The sequence below is a fragment of the Vicia villosa genome, linkage group LG3, assembly GCF_029867415.1.
Source record: "Vicia villosa cultivar HV-30 ecotype Madison, WI linkage group LG3, Vvil1.0, whole genome shotgun sequence".
NCBI classification, from domain to species: domain Eukaryota; kingdom Viridiplantae; phylum Streptophyta; class Magnoliopsida; order Fabales; family Fabaceae; genus Vicia; species Vicia villosa.
In genome coordinates, this window is record NC_081182.1 from 34,205,157 (window position 1) to 34,224,276 (window position 19,120).

A 19,120-nucleotide genomic window follows, 5' to 3' on the forward strand; every position below is an offset into this window, starting at 1 on the left:
TTTCACTCCCCCAAAACTAGTAAGTACTTTCTGCTTCCATTTACCGCTTCTGAGATTTCTTTTTATTTTGTTAATTTAACGATATGCTCCTTATTTCTAATTATCAAAAATTAGGGTTTTTCTTTTTCTTCACACTCCTTACAAATATGTGTGCTTTTGGGTTTGAATAATTTACAGATTCAGATTCATCTATGGCGACTGAAACTAAGGCTGTTACCGAGGATGTCAAGATCGATCTCTTCGAAGACGACGATGAGTTCGAAGAGTTTGAAATCAATGAAGGTATAACTCACTAATCTTCGCTTTTGTTTCAAGTTTATATGTTTATCAGTTTTCAAATGTTGCTTATGATCTATAGCTAGATTTGATATTGAGAATTTTTCAATGATGCTATCATCAAATCGTTCATAAGTGACATTCATTTGTTTGTTTCACAGAAGAAGTCGGTTGTTTGGCCAATTAGGGATTTTGTTTGCTTGAAAACTTGAAATTTGGGGGTTTTGAATTCACACTCATATTTTAATGTTTCTTATTGTTTTACAACTTGCAGAGTGGGATGACAAGGAGGAAGGTAAAGAAATAGCTCAACAGTGGGAGGATGATTGGGATGATGATGATGTTAGTGATGATTTCTCTGTTCAGTTGAAAAGGGAGCTGGCGAGCACTACTACTGAGAAGAAATAAACCTCCTGCTGGCTATGATTGTTTGATATAACATGTGTAATGAGTTACAACTTAGGTATTTGAGGTGTTTTCTTACCTTTAAAAGAACATAAACTATGCCGTGTTGGGAAGGAAATGTGAGTAAGAACAGAACACAAGGACATAATTCATGTGTTATTTCTTTGAAACATTTGCATAGAAGTTATTGCGTACTTGGTTTTGTTTTTCAGTTGAGTTTTGTGATTCTATATAATTTGTTGGCATCAGGCTTTACAAACTATACTTCTAATGTTGAGTTTTGGAGTTTCATATTCGGTGGTTTGAGCTTTGGGTCGGACAGTTTGCCTTTAGCCAAAAGCTGCCTCTACCTTTTCACACTTGAGGACAGTTTTCTTATTTCACACTTGAGGGAAAAAATTGCTGTGAAATAAGTGAGGCTAACTTGACTCATTTCTTGTTTTTACACATTCTCTGATATCATCCCCTTGGAAGGCGAACTTGACTCAATTCTTGTTTTTACACATTCTCTGATATCATGATTCATTTCTTGATAGAAATCATAAAACTAGAGAAAAGTGGATACAGTAATGGGATTGTATTTTTACATGAAGAGATAGAGGGCTTATATAGCTAATTAGAACAAATAACTAACTTTCTCTCTAGTATCAACATCAAACCTTTTAAGGTGTTATAACTTTCACTATGTGGAGTCTATTAAGAACTCACAAAACTTAGCTACTTGATTGAATAACCGAGATGCCGTAAACATAACTGGTGACCATTTTTCACTCTTCTTTGTCTTTAAGAAACTTCAAAAAAAGAAATGCTGATTAGCCAAGAATACTTTATTGTGTGAGATAGGCATCAAGCAGTTAAGAGGAATAATACAGTTCAATCTCCAAATTAATGCTCCTTGATTAAATTATTTAGTTGTCAGTTGATTAAAGTATCAAAACTCAAATCAAAGACTAATTGACTTCTGCTCGTGTGCAGGTTTTCAATTGCAGAGAATACGAATTTTTATAATGAATGCAATCAAGTGTACTTCCGCTTACTAAACAAGTGCTCTAACCAACTGAGCTATGAGAACTTTGATGGACACTTGAGTCTAAAATATTATCTATTTATCTTCCACTATCATCAAGTTTGCAGCCAAAATTTACGCGTCTTCTTCTTCTTTAATAAGCATGGAAGTTTCGTTTCGTAGTTTATCTTCTGGAAAATTTTGGAGAAAAGAATAGAATATAGAACAAATTTCATACCCAATGAAGAGTTTAAAATAATATATTTGTATTTTATTTATTTTAAAGCTAGGTATTTTTAGTCTGTAATCTTAATATTTATTTTTCATATAATTCGCATGTATAAAAATATATAAATAGTAAAATAGTTATTTATGTTTCTTTAATTATAATAAATTACTATATAAATTATTTTGTATATCATGAAATCATTTAAGTCAAAAAAACTTATGCATTGTTACCTTGTCTTTAATATCTATCATATAAGAAAATTAGGTGTTGCTTAAAACCCCTAATTATCCTTATTATTCAATAATCCTCCACGTGGTACTCTTTATGATTAAGCAGACTGATTTCCTTTGTTTCAAAATTATTAATTGTATTTTTTAATAAACAAATTTTCATTAAAACTCAGTAAAACCATCTCTCTCTCTTGCAAAACGGTTAATAGACCAAAACCGTACAACACCCACTATTCCACAATTTCTTCCAATAATTTTTCTTCATCTTTCTCTCTCTCACCAATCATCTTTCTCTTCTTCTCCCTTCTTCTCACTCTTATTCTTCTTTCGATTACTATTATTTCTTTTATCTATTTCTTTTCTCTATTTCAGAAGATTTATTTGATTGCTTACTTCACTCTTTATTTGTTTTTCAGGTTCTTCATGCTTAATCTCCGAGTTTCTAACTTCTTTCGTCATCAACAACAACAAAGAATTTGTAGGTAAAATAGATAGATATGATTATATGACAAAGCACAAGAATCCGGAAAGTTATGGTTTTTTTTTTTTTATGTTGATAGTGAAAATAAGATAATTTATGGTTAGGGTTTGATGATTTTGAGTTATGATATATAATTTTATGGGTATTGTGATGGATTTTTTGATTTTATAACGTTATTCTTTTATATTTGATATATCTACAGAGAAATCTTTTGAAGCATTTCTACTTAGAAATGGGAGACAACATCGGCTAAGGTGTTTCCATCAATTTTAACGGTGGTATGCGGTTTCACGGTGATAAATCTACTTCATAATATTTCAACCATTAATTAGTCACATTTATAAATTGTTATCAGATTTATTGCGATTGTAGAAACTTAGTGGAAAAACATTTGATTATTGTTGTATTTTCAAGAAGTATGAATCTGGATAAATTTTTTGCAAAGCCATTTAAGAGATGAGTTCATCGACAACAATTAACACTTTCAATATGTAATGTTATTCCTCTTCATTGTCTTATTGTTTTTTTCTTCATTTGGATACTAAATATCTCAACTTTAAGTTATGGATGATTTGTCGGTGTTGGTTGCGGCAGACGATGATTACTATTCTGAAAAAGGATTGGTTTCAACTTTTTCATTTTTTTCTTGTGATGTTGTTTTTATGTGAAGGTTTTACAAGCTTTATTTATATGTGTAGATTTTATAGTTTCTTACTGTGAAATTATATTTTATAGAACTTTTCAATTTTTTTTTGTTGTGGGTGATTTTATTGTTGAATTTGGGATTATTTTTCTTCTTGTATGCATGTTTTTGATTTTGAGTTTTCTCCTGATTTTGATTTTGTTACAGTTTGCAAATCTACCCTCCACCATTGAATTACGGTTGCACACAAGTTCTGATTGAGTTCACTATTTGCGAAAAACTCAAGAAAATGCTTTTCGTTCTTCTTCAGTAATGCAATTTGGAAAACCTACGTTCTTAAACAGTATTGAAACTACAATTTGGATTATATGTTTTACTTCAGTTCTGGGTTTCTTTTAAAACTAGGATCCATGTTAGCTATAAGTTTGAAAGTTTGGTGTACATGATTTTTGTTATTTATATTAATAGATATATTATAGATATATTTTAATAATCTGGATATCAAGACCATAACAAAGCTGGAGCAATGAATTCTATGGTAAGTAGTTGATATATAGTTTTATTCCTTTAAATTACAAAAACTTGATATGATAACAACAGTTTATTTATAACTCTTGAAATACTTCGTTTCTTCCACAACTTCAAGTTTTTGTTGTTCTTTGCAATGCACCTTTTGTGTTGAATATAGACTGTGATCATTACAACAATAATAGCAAAGCTATTAGGGAAGCTATGTGCTTCTTCATGGACCATCTACTTGGAAAGAAGACCGCTTATGTCCAATTTTCGCGAAGGTTTGATGGCATCGACGGGCTTTTCATGTTGCTACTTTTGTTTTGATGACTCAGTCAGAACTTGACGTTGAAGATATTGATGATGTTCTTGAAGACAAAGATGAACAAGAGGAATCATCCTTCACGTCCCTTAAAGTTTTTAAGAAAAAGTTCAGAGAGTCGTCAATTTTCCTATATAAATAAGCCTGAGTATATTTAGTTGAGAAGCTCTTAATTTCAATTGAGCCTATTTCTCATTGTTGCACCAGGAATTTAAGAATGCATTGAAGGACAACACAATGGACTATGTATAAAGCAAAAGCGACAACACGCCCAGAAAAGTTCAACTTTGGAAATCTGGACCTATGTTAGGTGGTGATAGCGACGAGGAAGACGATGAAGACTGCTTTTTAGTTTTTGTTTTCAATTTTAATTAATAGTTAATTTTGTTGATGAATATGAAAACCAGAATATTTCTATTATGGTATAATATAGTACTATCTGGAACAAAACTTCCACTTTTAATTAAATATATAAACTAAATATATAAATACGTTACAATTACACGAATTTATCTAAAAGAGCACAAAATTTGGGTATAGATATACTAAATATTGATGCATGATGTACTGTATAGTGAATTCTCGAGTCAATGACTACACAACTTTTAGTTTGACATATACAAACCATTCCAAACCATAAAATGTTAGAACTGTCAAGAAATGGCTCCACTGATAATGGTTTTGAAATACTCACATCATGAAATTGATGGCATCTTTCAACGTGAATTAAACAACCTTTCAGTTAGTTTGACTAAAAGATATATTTCTTGACACTATCCTGTTGCACTTTGCCCTGGAACTTTCTTCATGCCACCTCCCTGCTTCTGCCTAAACATTTGACAGTAACATATAGTTTCCACACTAACTGTTATAAGCACTAAGCAAAGCATCCCATAAGACAACATTTGGCATCAAGAGTATACTTCATATCAAATTTTAAATTGATTTTTCTAAGTTAATTTAAACCAAATTGAATTGTATATATAATTTAATACTTATTTATTTCTTATAAGTTTGAGATATTATGTAAATTAGTAGTACTATTTTGTAGTTTAATTAATTAATTTATTTTAATATTTCATTTGTTTTAAATACAATTATCGCTTTCAATTTGTAATTTTATTTTTAATATAATACTTATTGTGAATTACTTAAAAAATATTATTTTATGATTATAAATAAATGGGACATTTAATTTTATTTTCATCTCTATACTCTTTAAAATATACAGTATCTAAATTTAAAAAATAAAATGCAGAAATTATGGTAATCTAACACATGTGCATGACTATATGTATCATAAGTATATTTGTAAAATAATATGCTTATTCCATGTCATTGAGAAGATTATATATTTTCTAAATTCTACTAGAAGTAGATACAATCAGTTCATTTTTTAATAATATACAGAAAAAAAATATTTTTGATTTAAACATTTTTATATATTAAAAAATTATATTTATTATCTAATAATTAATAAAATATTTTTTTCTTTTCAAAATAATAAATTCTAATTATTAATAATTATAAAAAATATCTTTATAGAACAACTCATATTTTTTCCATTTTATATTAGCTACACTTTTTAATATGTGTGAATTTAATAAATAAATTAAATATTCATCTTAATTTATAAACAATTAAATAGTCAATTTAATTGTTCATAAAAAAATAAAATTTAATTCTTAAATTGTTATCTATAAAATTAATAACAAATATCATTAAATATATACTTCATTTAAAAATGTATTACATATATAAATTAAATCATTTTTTTATATTATAGAAATTAAATATGTTGATTTATAGAAGTATATAATTTCATATTTATGATATCTTATTCATATAAATAAAATTATTATATCAATATAATAGCACATTTTTACAATTGTCCTATTTTTATGTTAGTAATTAATATCTTATTTTTAGATTTGCAATTAATATTATTTTTATATCTTATTTTCACATTTATGAAATAAAGGTTTATAATCATAAAAATAAATAAAAAATTAAAATTTTAACGAGTTAAATTCATCATTGATTAATATATATTTATTCATATAATATATAAAATGGTTGAAATATTAAAATTTAAAACTTTAACGGGTTAAGCTCATTCCATATATTTTATTATGTATTCAATGTTTTATGCTTTATTTTGAAGTTTAAAAATAAATATACTTAAACGTAACACGGGAAAAATGTGTTATTTTTTAATTTTTTATGCTATTACTAAATAAAGAAATGAGATAATATCTATCATATAAGAAAATTAAGTGTTGTGAAAATTCCCATTTTGCCCTGATGTCTCACCAATGCTCCACGTGGATGGCTTAAGCAGCTTTCATTCGGTTTTTATTTGAAAACATACTTATGAAGCTAGATTGTTTAAATTTACAAACTATTTGTTGAAATTTAATATTACCATGATACAACAATTCCACTGTTTCTCATTAAATGCTCTACAATCTATAAGATTTGCTTTTGCGTTTTCCCAATAACCTATATCCATTTTTTATTATTATTTGATCATCTTTGCTATCACAGATGTCTACTTAATCCATATTTTGTTTCTCAATAAATCAACATTGGCCATTTGGTTTGGACTAAACAAACTCTACTTCCACCAAAACACACCATTCTTTCCTTTTTGTATAACTTTCATTAGTAATGTTATTTAATTTTTATTATTATCATAATATTTATTTTATAATGTTAAGGCTAATATTTTTTTGGGAGAATAGATTTAGCTAACATTCTAATTTAATTAAACAATTTTATGACAAACAATTTGACTAATAACTTTTATCCAATACATGTCATAAATGTTTATTTTGGTTAATAATTAGAATTAAATCATTTTGTAAATAATTTTATGGATGATAATTATTATTTGACAAAGGGAAAAAATGCAATAAAATTTTAATAAATTATATAAACTGGTAAATAAAACTATTAATGGGAACATGAAATTACAAATCAAAATATTAAATATTAACGGGAACATGAAGTTACTGATCACAATATTGAATATTAACGGGAACCTGAAGTTACTGATTAAAATATAGAATATTAACGAGAACATGATGTTATTGATCAAAATATTGAATATTAGCGGGAATATGAAGTTACTGATTAAAATGTTAAATATTAACAAGAACATGAAGTTACTGATTAAAATATTGAATATTAACTGGAACATGAAGTTACTGACCACATTATTGAATTTTAACGGGAACCTGAAGCTACTGATTAAAATATCTATCATATAAGAAAATTAAGTGTTTTGGAAATTCCCATTTTGCCCTGATGTCTCACCAATGCTCCACGTGGATGGCTTAAGCAGCTTCCATTCGATTTTTATTTGAAAACATACTTATGAAGCTAGATTGTTTAAATTTACAAACTATTTGTTGAAATTTAATATTACCATGATACAACAATTCCATTGTTTCTCATTAAATGCTCTGCAACCTAATAGATTTCCTTTTGCGTTTTCCCAATAACCTATATCCATTTTTTATTATTATTTGATCACTCTTTGCTATCACAGATGTCTACTTAATCCATATTTTGTTTCTCAATAAATCAACACTGGCCATTTGATTTGGACTAAACAAACTCTACTTCCACCAAAACACACCATTCTTTCCTTTTTGTATAACTTTCATTAGTAATGTTATTTAATTTTTATTATTATCATAATATTTATTTTATAATTTTAAGGCTAATATTTTTTTGGGAGAATAGATTTAGATAACATTCTAATTTAATTAAACAATTTTATGACAAACAATTTGACTAATAGCTTTTATCCGATACATGTCATAAATGTTTATTTCGATTAATAATTAGAATGCAATCATTTTGTAAATAATTTTATGGATGATAATTATTATTTGACAAAGGGAAAAATGCAATAAAATTTTAATAAATTATATAAACTGGTAAATAAAACTATTAATGGGAACATGAAATTACAAATCAAAATATTAAATATTAACGAGAACATGAAGTTACTAATCACAATATTGAATATTAATGGGAACCTGAAGTTACTGATTAAAATATAGAATATTAACGAGAACATGATGTTACTGATCAAAATATTGAATATTAGCGGGAATATGAAGTTACTGATTAAAATGTTAAATATTAACAAGAACATGAAGTTAACCCCCAAGGGTTGGCCTAGCGGTGGAGGCTTGGGTCTTGAGAGTGTGCTTCTCTCAAGGTCCTGAGTTCGAATCCTGCTTTGTTCTGGCGGGGCCCCTGCTAGTGGACGAGCTAGTGGACATATTGAATATTAACGAAAATAATATACATTTTTCTATTAAAAATACACATCTGAAACAAAAGCACGTCTCGTACCAGAACCCGTGCGAAGGCACGGGTTTGTTACTAGTTTAAGTCATAAACACGCAATACTTTTTGTATTAGTTCGCAGCAAATTATTGCTACATCTAATTCTCTCATATATGAGGCATTTTACCTTAGTATAGCCAATGACTTAATTTACTAATCAGAAGAAAAAAAATATATTTATCCTGCCTCTATGTTTTATCAACATCTATCCCTTGCCTCCTCAGGTACGTTCCACTAACATCTTATAGTTTTCTTAACATTTTGAACAATTGTTTTGGAGATTAATTAAGGAGAAATTCACCTCATAAATTGTATTTGTCATCCTTTCAATTTTTTTTTATTTCAATAATACCCCTTGTAAAAAAATACGAAAAACAAAGAATTTTCGGAAAAAATTCCGATATGCACCTTAAAATTTCAGGTATTAAAATATCGGAAATTCAGTGAATTTTATATTTCTGGCACAACATACCGAAAATGTAGTTTATTTAAAATTTCCGGTATAGCAGAAATTTGCAAATTTTAGTATACCGGAAATTTTTAATAAACTAAATTTCCGGTATGTTTAAATTTTTTGTTTTTTGAACGGTTGAGATGTTGCCGACACTTTTGGAGGGTCCTGATTGCACCAACACATTTGTGTGGTCTAGAATGTATAAATAAGGGTGTTAGGGTTATGTGATAACACATTATTTCAACAAAATGTCTCTTCCTCAGTATTTTATCAATGTAGAAGTGTACTTCAATGGTCGCAACCCTGCTGTTCAAACCAAGATTCCAGATGGGCCTGAATCCTTTGCCACCTTGAAGGAAACGATGAACAATTTGCTGCCTGATTCTGATAACAGAAGGGTGACAAAGATCGAGTTTCGGGAGGGCTGGATTGGTACAAATGGAAGGGTGAAATACAACTTAATCGAGTTGAATAATGATGAAGATGTAAAAGCCATGTGAAAATTATTTCGCCGTAGGTTAACTAAAGGTCCGATCGAATTGGATGCGCCGCAGATCCAAATATATGTTGGCGATATAATGAAGTGTCTGATTCGTCCAGAGTCTTCGGTAGTGTCTAGGTTTTCATGTGTTCGGAGTACTGTTTATGCTTGGTTGTTGTTTGTCATCTAATGTTTGTTAACTATGTTTGTTTGTTATTTGTCATTTGATGCTCGTTATTTACTCGAAACATGTACTACCCAAAAAAGAATCATGATTTTTCCGCTTCTAATGGTGTATACATTTGAAACAGTAAAGAATCATGAATTTTGCACAGTATATCATCGTAGTGTAAATGTAATGGTATATATAGAACACGAAAAGAAAACATCTTATAAATCTTACAAATAGTGTCAAACATGATAAAAATAAAATTACATCAACCTAATAAAAATACATACATCAAAAGTGTCTCAAACTTAGATCGATGAGAGTATGAGACTAGTAGTTCTAATCCATATTCAAACAAAATAAGGCCTCCAAAAAAGCCTAGCTCAACATTAAAACATAACTTCTTTTATGTTATCCAAGATAACTGAACTCTTCCGGAGCATAATCGACCAACACATTACCATGTGTTGTTTGATGAAATTAGATTCAGTGCAGATCAACTACAAAGTTTTACTAAAACTAATAAAACTTTGTAGTTGATCTGCATTTGATCTATTTTCATCAAACAACACATGGTAATGTGTTGGTCGACTATGCTCCGGGAGAGTTCAGTTATGTTGGATAACATAAAAGAAGTTATGTTTTACTGTTGATGTTGACTAGGCCTTTTTGGAGTCTTATTTTGTTTGAATATGAAACTTATGTTTTGCTGTTGATGTTGATGCATGCTATGCAATCCTCCTGGTAAGCTATAATGTCTACGTAATACAAATAAATTCGAATTAGATACAATTAAATTAAAAATATAATAAGAAAAATAGAATTTTTAAAAAAAAAACGGATATTTCAAAATTTCCGGTATTTTGAAGAATTTATAAACTTACCGAAAATTTTAAAATTCCCGGTACAAAATACCGTAAATTTCAAGATTTCCGGTAAAAAGTATCGGAAAATTCATAAAAATACCGAAAACTTACTAACAATCGCAAAATTTCCGATAAGCTCCTCAAATATTCGGTATCCCCCAAAATTTTGAGAAAACATAAATTTTAAAAAAAATGATATAAATGATTTTGGTTGGATATTTGGGTCTTTTCATTCTTTTTAGGGGGTGCCAGAGACAATATTGGGGTGGCAAGACAAATTCTCTTAATTAAAATTTTATCCGTCTTTTAACACTTTCTTTAAAAATCATGGGTTAAACGTTTGACCCTATGTGTGTAAGTAATTATGATAAGTAGAATATTTTCTTCCATTGTATAAGAAAGGGAGAGATAAAAAGCGAAATTGAAATTGTTCATAAGTATTTTTTTAGGGTTTTGTCACTTGTCAGTTTAATTATTGTTTTGGGCCGCTCCTAGGTCCAAAAATTCTAGAACACCAAATTTATACCAATTTATAAATATTATTGAGGAATTTTTATTCCATTCCATGTCTAGAAGAAAAATCTTATGCAATTCCTAAAATGCCTCTTCAAAACCAAAAATATATTTTTGGTACGTACCACTTCTACTTAAAATTGCTTGAAAACCAAAAGTATATTTGCAGTTTTGTACTGAAAAATATACTTTCGGTTTCTTTACCTACTACATCACAACATCATTTTAGTATATGTAATATTTTCACTAACATTTGTTACCAATATTTAGCTTTTTAATAACATTTTTTGGGTAGATTGCAACATAAAATGAGAGGATTTGAAAACAAGTGTTCAAGTTACTAAAGGAAATGTCGAAGGAGGAACAATTCATATTCATGAAAAACTTATGTAGTTTACGAAGGAACATGAATGCAACAATTTAGGACAATGTAGGCAGAATAGCCAATTAAATTACTTATCACAATGGAAGGTTGAAGGTGACGGTAATGAAAATTTGAAGGAGCGGTTATAACAGGGGAAAATTGAAGTTGATGATAATGAAGTAAAAGAGGTGTAAAGGTTGTGAAAGATAGAAGGAAGGAGATGCAATGCCTTCCTTTTTTTTTTTTACATTCTGGTTAAGTTTATTTTTAAGAAGAAAATAGTTATAAAACAGTCATGATACATTAGATTAATTTGACAGGCAAAATTAACTCAAAGTCGCCTTGACTTTGTAAGAGGGAAATAGTTATAAAACAACATGTGGCATGACTTAGCGTATGTTTGGTGGACCGTTGGATTTGCCGCAGATTTGATTTTAGAGAAGCTACTATGTGTAGCTTTTGCGTCAAAGGTCCCAAATAACTACCAAAATGCCACTGCAGATGTGATTTTGCTAAAAAAAACGCGTTACCAAACATATACTTAGTATATTAGATTAATGTGACGGACAGAATTAACTCAAAGTTACCCTGACTTTCCGGTTTCAAAGTCAAGGGACCCATTCTCCATTGGGATCCAAATAAGTGCACCGACAACCAAGATAAATGGATCAAAAAGTACAAAGGTCGTAAGACCACTTGCAATGGAGGTGAAAAAAATTTCAATAGTTGAAAGGTTGCAATGAGGTGTTAAAAATTATGTGGATTAATTGATGTTGAAAATATTCAATATGTTGAATGAGGAGGGAGTGGGGGCCACTATAATATTTTACAAAATCTTATTGGATGGTGTGATTGTTTAGATTTTTATCTCACCTTAATTATTTAGAATTAATTATTTTATAGTAAATTAATTATTTATTTATTTTTATTTTCACCAAAATTCATCATTTTTTCTCTATAAATAGAGATTTGGTTCATTATATTAGACACAGAAGAAATAAATCGAGATTTTTCTCTCTAATTTTTCTATTTAGCCTCAAATAAACTCTTATTTGTAGTTCTAACCATCTTTTTAGTGAAATATAAAACTTAAAAAATAAAATTCAAATAAGTTTTTAGATTAGAAAAAAATTAAAATAAATTATTTAACCTTTAATTATTTTAATTTAATTTTAATCAATAATTATCATTAATATATAATCACAAAAACAAAAACATAGAAGAAAATAAGAATATAAAATAAAAATGATGGGATAGAATGTTGAATTTTATTAAACAAAACTATTGTAGTGAGTAAGAGTTAAAAGAGTGTTGAATTATTAGGTAGAAGAGAGATAAGGTGATGTGGAGTATAAAAAGTAAAAAATGAAGGTGTTGAATCCATGAACAATTATACATAATTTTGATAAAATTTATTAAAAAAAAAAAAAGAAACTGAAAATTTTAACAACAGTTCATTGATTCAACACCCTCATTTTTTAAAATTTTAACAATGGTTAATACAAAACTGAAAATTAATTTTGATACGAAAGTGAATCTAAAAATTTTAACAATAGTTCATGGATTCATCACCCTCATTTTGATACAACACTGAAAACTTTAACAATGATTAATACGAAACTGAAAATTAATTTTGATAAAATTATAAAAAAAAATTGCTTTTAAACCTAAAATGTTTATGATATATAAAACATTTATCCTACTAACTCATGTTTCGTAAGGACCATGCTATTAATAAGAGTTCCACATTATCAAAATATAACAGACCAAAAATATCCCTTTTGGCACATGGCTAACCAGCCTTCTTTAAATGGGAAGAGGAAAAATATTCCATCGGAACTATTGCATACTGTTGGGCACATTTTTACAAAATTCAAATATCAAAACTAAAACTAGCGTCCACCCATGAAACCAAATCTTCATCATTCAAATTCCACTTTATACATTCATTAATTAACAGCTAGTACAACTAATCCGAGAGCATATCTTAAATCGACCTTGTGTGTTGATGAGAGCCTCTCAAGAGCTGTACATTCTATCAGTCGAATCGAGTGGAATTACAATAAACCCGGGAGCGCAGAGCCAATGACTGTCATTTTCTGGGACTGGAAAACTCATTGATCGGATGTCAAAGCTGTTTTATCATCAACAGAATCATTATGCGCAGGAAGGGCAGTCTCACAGTTCAAGTCATTAACCTCGCTGACCTGGTCATCAAGTGTATATAAGAGATAAAACGATGCATTTACTACCACTAAGAGCAAAAATTAACTCATTGTAGTCAATAAAATCATACCTGCTCAGGTGGTGGGAGAGGGTGGGGTTCGTGGTTTCTCTTAGAATTAGAAAGGTCCCTCAAATTACTCTGCAGAATTTCATTTTCAAAAATGTGACTGCTGTACTCCCAAAAACACAATTATACAATACCCAATCTAGTGAATGACAGCATACCTGCTCGGGTGGTGGAAGAGCGTGCTGTTCGTGGTTTCTCCTAGAAGTAGATAGATCCCTCAAAGTACCCTGCAAAATTTCATTGTCAGAATGCACAACTACTGGCAGCACTACAATTAGAATCATTTTGCTGGATAAATTTGAATATAATGCTTGCAAGAATACAGATGCACCTCCCTTGATGTGCTTGGAAATGGGAGGTAAAAAAATTTAAATAACCATTTGCTACTCTTAAAGAAAATAGTTCACAAGTGCAATGAAATAAATATCAACAAAATGGACATCCCAAGATTTTGATCATCACAAACAGCAAGAGCAAATATTAAACATAAAAATTTGCAATAAGGAGTTAGCAATGCTGATTGCGTAGAAATGAATGAACATGCAAGTATTCAATGTCTTCTCAAAATGAAACCAACTCTCAGCCAACAATTCACAAATTTGTTTTGCAATTCCAATAAAATGAAAAAACAGTTGACTATAAGTGGGGAGCCTCTGCTTATTGTGAGAGTTCTGTGACCCACGAGAGAGACATGGAGGAAAAAGTTTCTCTTTTCAATTTCAACTGCTCTAGATAGATGAACACGAACAAGAGATTTCCCGCCCAAAACAAAAGATATGGATGATAAATACTTACTCTATTTGCCCAAAAAAGCCCACAAGCATTGCAAAGTGTCCTTGGGCCAGATGGCCCCCTTCGCATCATAGGGGTGGATCTTGAACTGATTCCACAGTGTGTGCATCTGTACAACCAATCAAGTCAAGGAAATGGTAAAACATCCAAGAACACATCTAAAACAGCACCACCAGAAACCCATATGAAGTGCAAAACTTACGCAGTTTCTGATTGAACCACATCTTGGCCGGACTCTGGATCAGATCCCCAGTTATTAGATCCATCTTGTTTCTTAGCTGATGTAAATTGGCCCTTACTACGTTGCATCCTGCATTAAAAAATAGAAAAGAAATAGGTATGGTGCAAATAAAGCTGAATACAAATTATGAACAAATCCCAAGGCACCAAGACATTTGTCAATACATCCAAACTAACACATCCCAATAAAGAGAAACACTGCAACAGTCTTTTGGAGATACCATTAATGATTGGTATATTTTTTATGAAGCCAATTTAAAAGAGTGATCAATATATGAGACAAGTGTGTTGAGTTTTCACATAATAGACCAAAGATAAAGGGAATGTTGAATGAAGATGCCATAGAACCAAATATCAAAGTTTGAAATATAACCTTTCCCTAAAGCATGCAAGCAATATAATTAGGGGTGGCAAACGACATGCCCACCCCGTCTAGGCCAGCCGCGTAAAAGCCAGCAAAAAACGGGATGGGGCGGACATAATAGAGGGTGCAGCCCTAAAACTTTGGCTTGCTCCGCAAAAATATGAGGGCGGGGCAGGCCCGCCTAAAGGCTAAAAGTTGCAAAAATTCATGCCCGTTAATGCCCGCGTCCACAAAAAACGGGGCGGGAGCATAGTAGAGGGTATGGGCCTAAAACCTTGGCTCGACCAGTGAAAAAATGCAGGCAAACGGGCCTGCCTGGTGGGTCAGGCCCGTTTTGCCACCCCCTAAATATAATCGTTCAATATATCAAGCATCCCGCGTACTGATGGAGTACGCTCTTATAGTATGCATTATACTTGAAGTCACTTGGTTTTCAATTTAAATTTTGCAGATGTCAGGAGGAACCAAAAACATGAAGCACTAATGTTTGTTTTGTCTTTGAACTTATTATGGTCAATATTTATCTCCTATATCAGAAACATATAAATAAAAACATGAAGTGGTTAAGGACAGATATAAAACAGAGCTTGGAGTGTATAGCCCCAAAAATGCTACATGTGAAATAGAAAACGGTGCAGAATGGCTGCTACACAAAATATAGCAGCAGCAATGAAACTACTGCAGAAACTTGTAGCACACCTAATTAATAAATCTAACGGCTTTAAACCCAGTAAACTTCAAAATAAATCAACAGTAAAAGACGTTTCAGTAAACAAAAATGAAAATGCTTTTATCAATTATCCTGACGAAAAAGTTGCACTATATTGAAAGTCTAAAAAGTACTATAATATTTAAATAAAAGGAAAATGCTTATTATTACCCATAAAGAAGAGTAATTTCAATTGCCAAAAACAAAAAAGACAGGAATATAAAAATGGGGTTTTCCTCTTTGATCGGCAGTTTACAAGGAAGAAAGAAAAGAAGAAAAAAAACTAGAAAAGTTGAGAGGGCAGTGTATGGTGAAAACAAACAGAATGGTGCAAATCAGAGGAAGGAGTGTCATGCACTTCAACAGTGTTGTCGATAGCGGAGAGCCAAAATGCCGCCACACCGGCCACTCTGTGGCGCCGTTATAGCGGAAAAATCCGCAATATCAACTGATATTTATGATTGCGGCAAACCCAAAAACCATCATGTATATCTGCCATAGCGCCGCAATGGCCACTATTTGATAACACTGCACTTCAGTCACCCAGAGCTGTTTGAAGGAATGGATTCATCCATAACAGTGAAATGCTCCAACACCAGCAATTGGGAGCAAAGAGGTTCACTGAGCAGTGAGGCATCAGTGTTTAATGTTTTTACATGTATAAATATATGTTTATTTAATTTACCTTGCCGCCTCTACACCTTATATTTAACAGCTTGTCATATCAGATTCACATACATGTGTGCACAAGAAAAATACCAGATTTACAAGCATGTACACAAGAAAAATAGCTAGAAACCAAAATCTTTTCTATCTTCAGATTTTGAAAAGTAACTTCATGCAAATCAGCCATAGAAAGAAATGTGAGGGAAGTGCTTTCAGAATATAGCCACTGAGAGTACATCTATTTCGGCGTAGAAAAAAAACCTTGCTTCAAGGAGTGAATTACAAGAGCCCGAAACATACAAATAAATGAGACAAAATAATGAGTGTGCATTCATTACACTAAGACTCAACAATATTCTTTGGAAATTATCCATTTCCATTAATATGTCAGCATAGCATAACAAAATTATTCATCAAATTAGGATTGAATCCTTCTATAATCTTGGGACATTTGGTACATTTTGTGGGTGCAAATGTGATACTATTCCAGGGACGGAAGGAGTAAAGTTTTGATTTAATCCATAGCTATCAAAGACAGAATTGTCCCTTTAATCATGTCATACGCTAGAGTAAAATCTAATAACACAACAAGTTTTAACTAGAAACCAAGTAGGCTTACAATCAGATTCAGACCTTAGTGCAACTTCTTGACGCACTTCATATCTAACTTTCTTATCAAAGTTTCGCTCTTTCCTTTTCTGACGAAACCTAATCAAAGACGCTGCTCGCTGTGGTTGACTACACCTTGTTGGAAATTCAGTACCAGTCTACACCAATACCCAAATAATTTAAAACAAAAAAAAAAAACATCTGTCAGTAACTTTAGCTTAGGATTGAAATTCTACAGCAATAATATCTAATCTAATATGAAGCAATAATATTTATATTTAATATCTATACTCTCTGATTTAGGGGCGATGTGTCCAAACATTGGGAACCGGAAGATAGTTCACATCCTCCTAACAGTAACAAAACCGATTGAACCTGTAACACAAAACCTAAAATTGATTTAAAATTGAAGGTAAATTTCACAGTGAAAAGGGGAAAAGGAAAAGGAAAAAAAAACGAACCTTTTCAGGGGTAACAGAATCGAAGACATACACTTGACCACGGAACGAGAGCGTGAGCTGGCTAGAATCATCGAATCGTTGAATTGACATGTCAGCATGGTTTCCATCACCGGAAGCATAAACGTCTTCGAGGGAAACATCTTGGATTTGTCCTTCTCCGTCGCCGGAACCGTCTTCGAGGGTGTGTGAATCGTAATGGATGTGATTTTCAGTGTCTTCGTTGTTCTTGATCTGGTCGGACATGTTGATAGAGTTGTACATTGTAAGATGTGGATTGGAATTAGGGGTTTTGATGCATTGGAAGGTGAAACCCTAACCCTAGTAGAAACCCTAATCTGATTGAGGTGGAGATGTAAAGGAGAGGAATGTGTCTGAGACAGAATGTGTTGTGAAGTGTGTGAAGGCTGGTTATGTCGGAACGAAGAGTGTTGGGACGAAAGTAACCCAAATGCTACCAATATTTACGAGAGATGGGTAAAAATATCTGATTTTTTTTTTTAATTAAAGAAAAACATTATCGAATGTTTGGAATACCAACTAAATATTTTTGGATTACTTTCAAATAATTTAAAAGTATTTTAAGATTTTTTTTAAAAAAAAATTATATTACTAACAATATTTCTGGTTGACTATAAGTTCAATCATCAACTCAAAGTCATAAGGTTTTGAAGGTATAGTGTGTCGTAAAAGACACGTACTCGATCCACTCTACACACGATTATTTACTATCAAGAAGCATGAGATTTGAAACTGCTCTTCATAAATAAGGAATCTCACACGAGACCCAAGGTATCTTTTGGCCATAACTTACTCAACTCATGTGTTGTCCATTCACTAATTTGGGCGTTGGAGTGTTAGCTTTACTTGTCCACCCCATATCTGTCGTATCAGAAGTTCACTCCACCACACCAATGCTCTATTCCATGGATTCACCACATACTTTTGGTCCTTATGAATTCCATGATTAGATTTCCTTAATTCAAAAATCAAGAATTGCTACAACGATTTTACTCAAATAAGAACATGACAATCAATTCAATTGCAGAAGACGTAACAGGTTTCTCAGTCTTTAGATCTTTCCATTTTCCCTTTGTTAGTTCAGTCGATGACAAATCGTCCATTGAGAAAGGGCCTCAAACAGGAAGCTCCCCTAACTCACTCATGGCAAATTAAAGGCCTGGAGATTGCAAACTTATCTTAGGGTTTCAAGACAACAAAAAAGTGCACAGGACTCATAATGTGAAACTTTCACTAGTGGTAATTGCCTTCATAGAGAACCGTTCAATGTAAACAATCCTTATTGATGATGGGAGCTCCTGTGACCTGATGTACCTTGAAATATTCATGAGGTTAGGTTTATGTGATCGTTATTTGAAGTTATATGCAGATGATAATCTGTTAGTGTTCAATTATTCCTCTGCTTTACTATCGAGTTGTTAGTCTCTTTTAGAGAAGGGAAAGATGAAAGAATCGTAAATGTGCATTTCCTCATGATCCCTTATGAGGGCGTCTACAAGTGAATCCTTAGAAGTTTGTTCCTTACATAACTAGACACAATGGCCTTATTGGTTCATTTGAAGCTGAAATATCATAACGACGCGGGAAAACTAGTTGTTATTTTGGACAACTTGTGCGGGGCTTGCCTCATACATGAATTCGTACTAAAGAA

General features: G+C 31.2%; 2 protein-coding genes across 2 annotated transcripts; one reads left to right on the top strand and one right to left on the bottom strand.

The window, feature by feature from the left end:
* LOC131660939 (protein DSS1 HOMOLOG ON CHROMOSOME V-like) lies at positions 1-892 on the top strand. The gene is made up of 3 exons (XM_058930300.1): positions 1-19; positions 178-282; positions 551-892. The coding sequence occupies exons 2-3, from the start codon at positions 192-194 to the stop codon at positions 682-684; spliced, it is 225 nt and encodes a 74-aa protein (XP_058786283.1). The 5' UTR covers positions 1-19; positions 178-191; the 3' UTR covers positions 685-892.
* A 12,173-nt stretch (positions 893-13,065) lies between these two features.
* On the bottom strand, positions 13,066-17,871 carry LOC131660940 (GATA transcription factor 25-like). The gene is made up of 8 exons (XM_058930302.1): positions 17,452-17,871; positions 17,282-17,365; positions 17,015-17,148; positions 14,605-14,712; positions 14,406-14,511; positions 13,769-13,837; positions 13,614-13,682; positions 13,066-13,524 (listed from the first exon to the last, which is right to left on the bottom strand). The coding sequence occupies exons 1-8, from the start codon at positions 17,710-17,712 to the stop codon at positions 13,432-13,434; spliced, it is 924 nt and encodes a 307-aa protein (XP_058786285.1). The 5' UTR covers positions 17,713-17,871; the 3' UTR covers positions 13,066-13,431.
* Between the last annotated feature and the right edge of the window lie 1,249 nt (positions 17,872-19,120).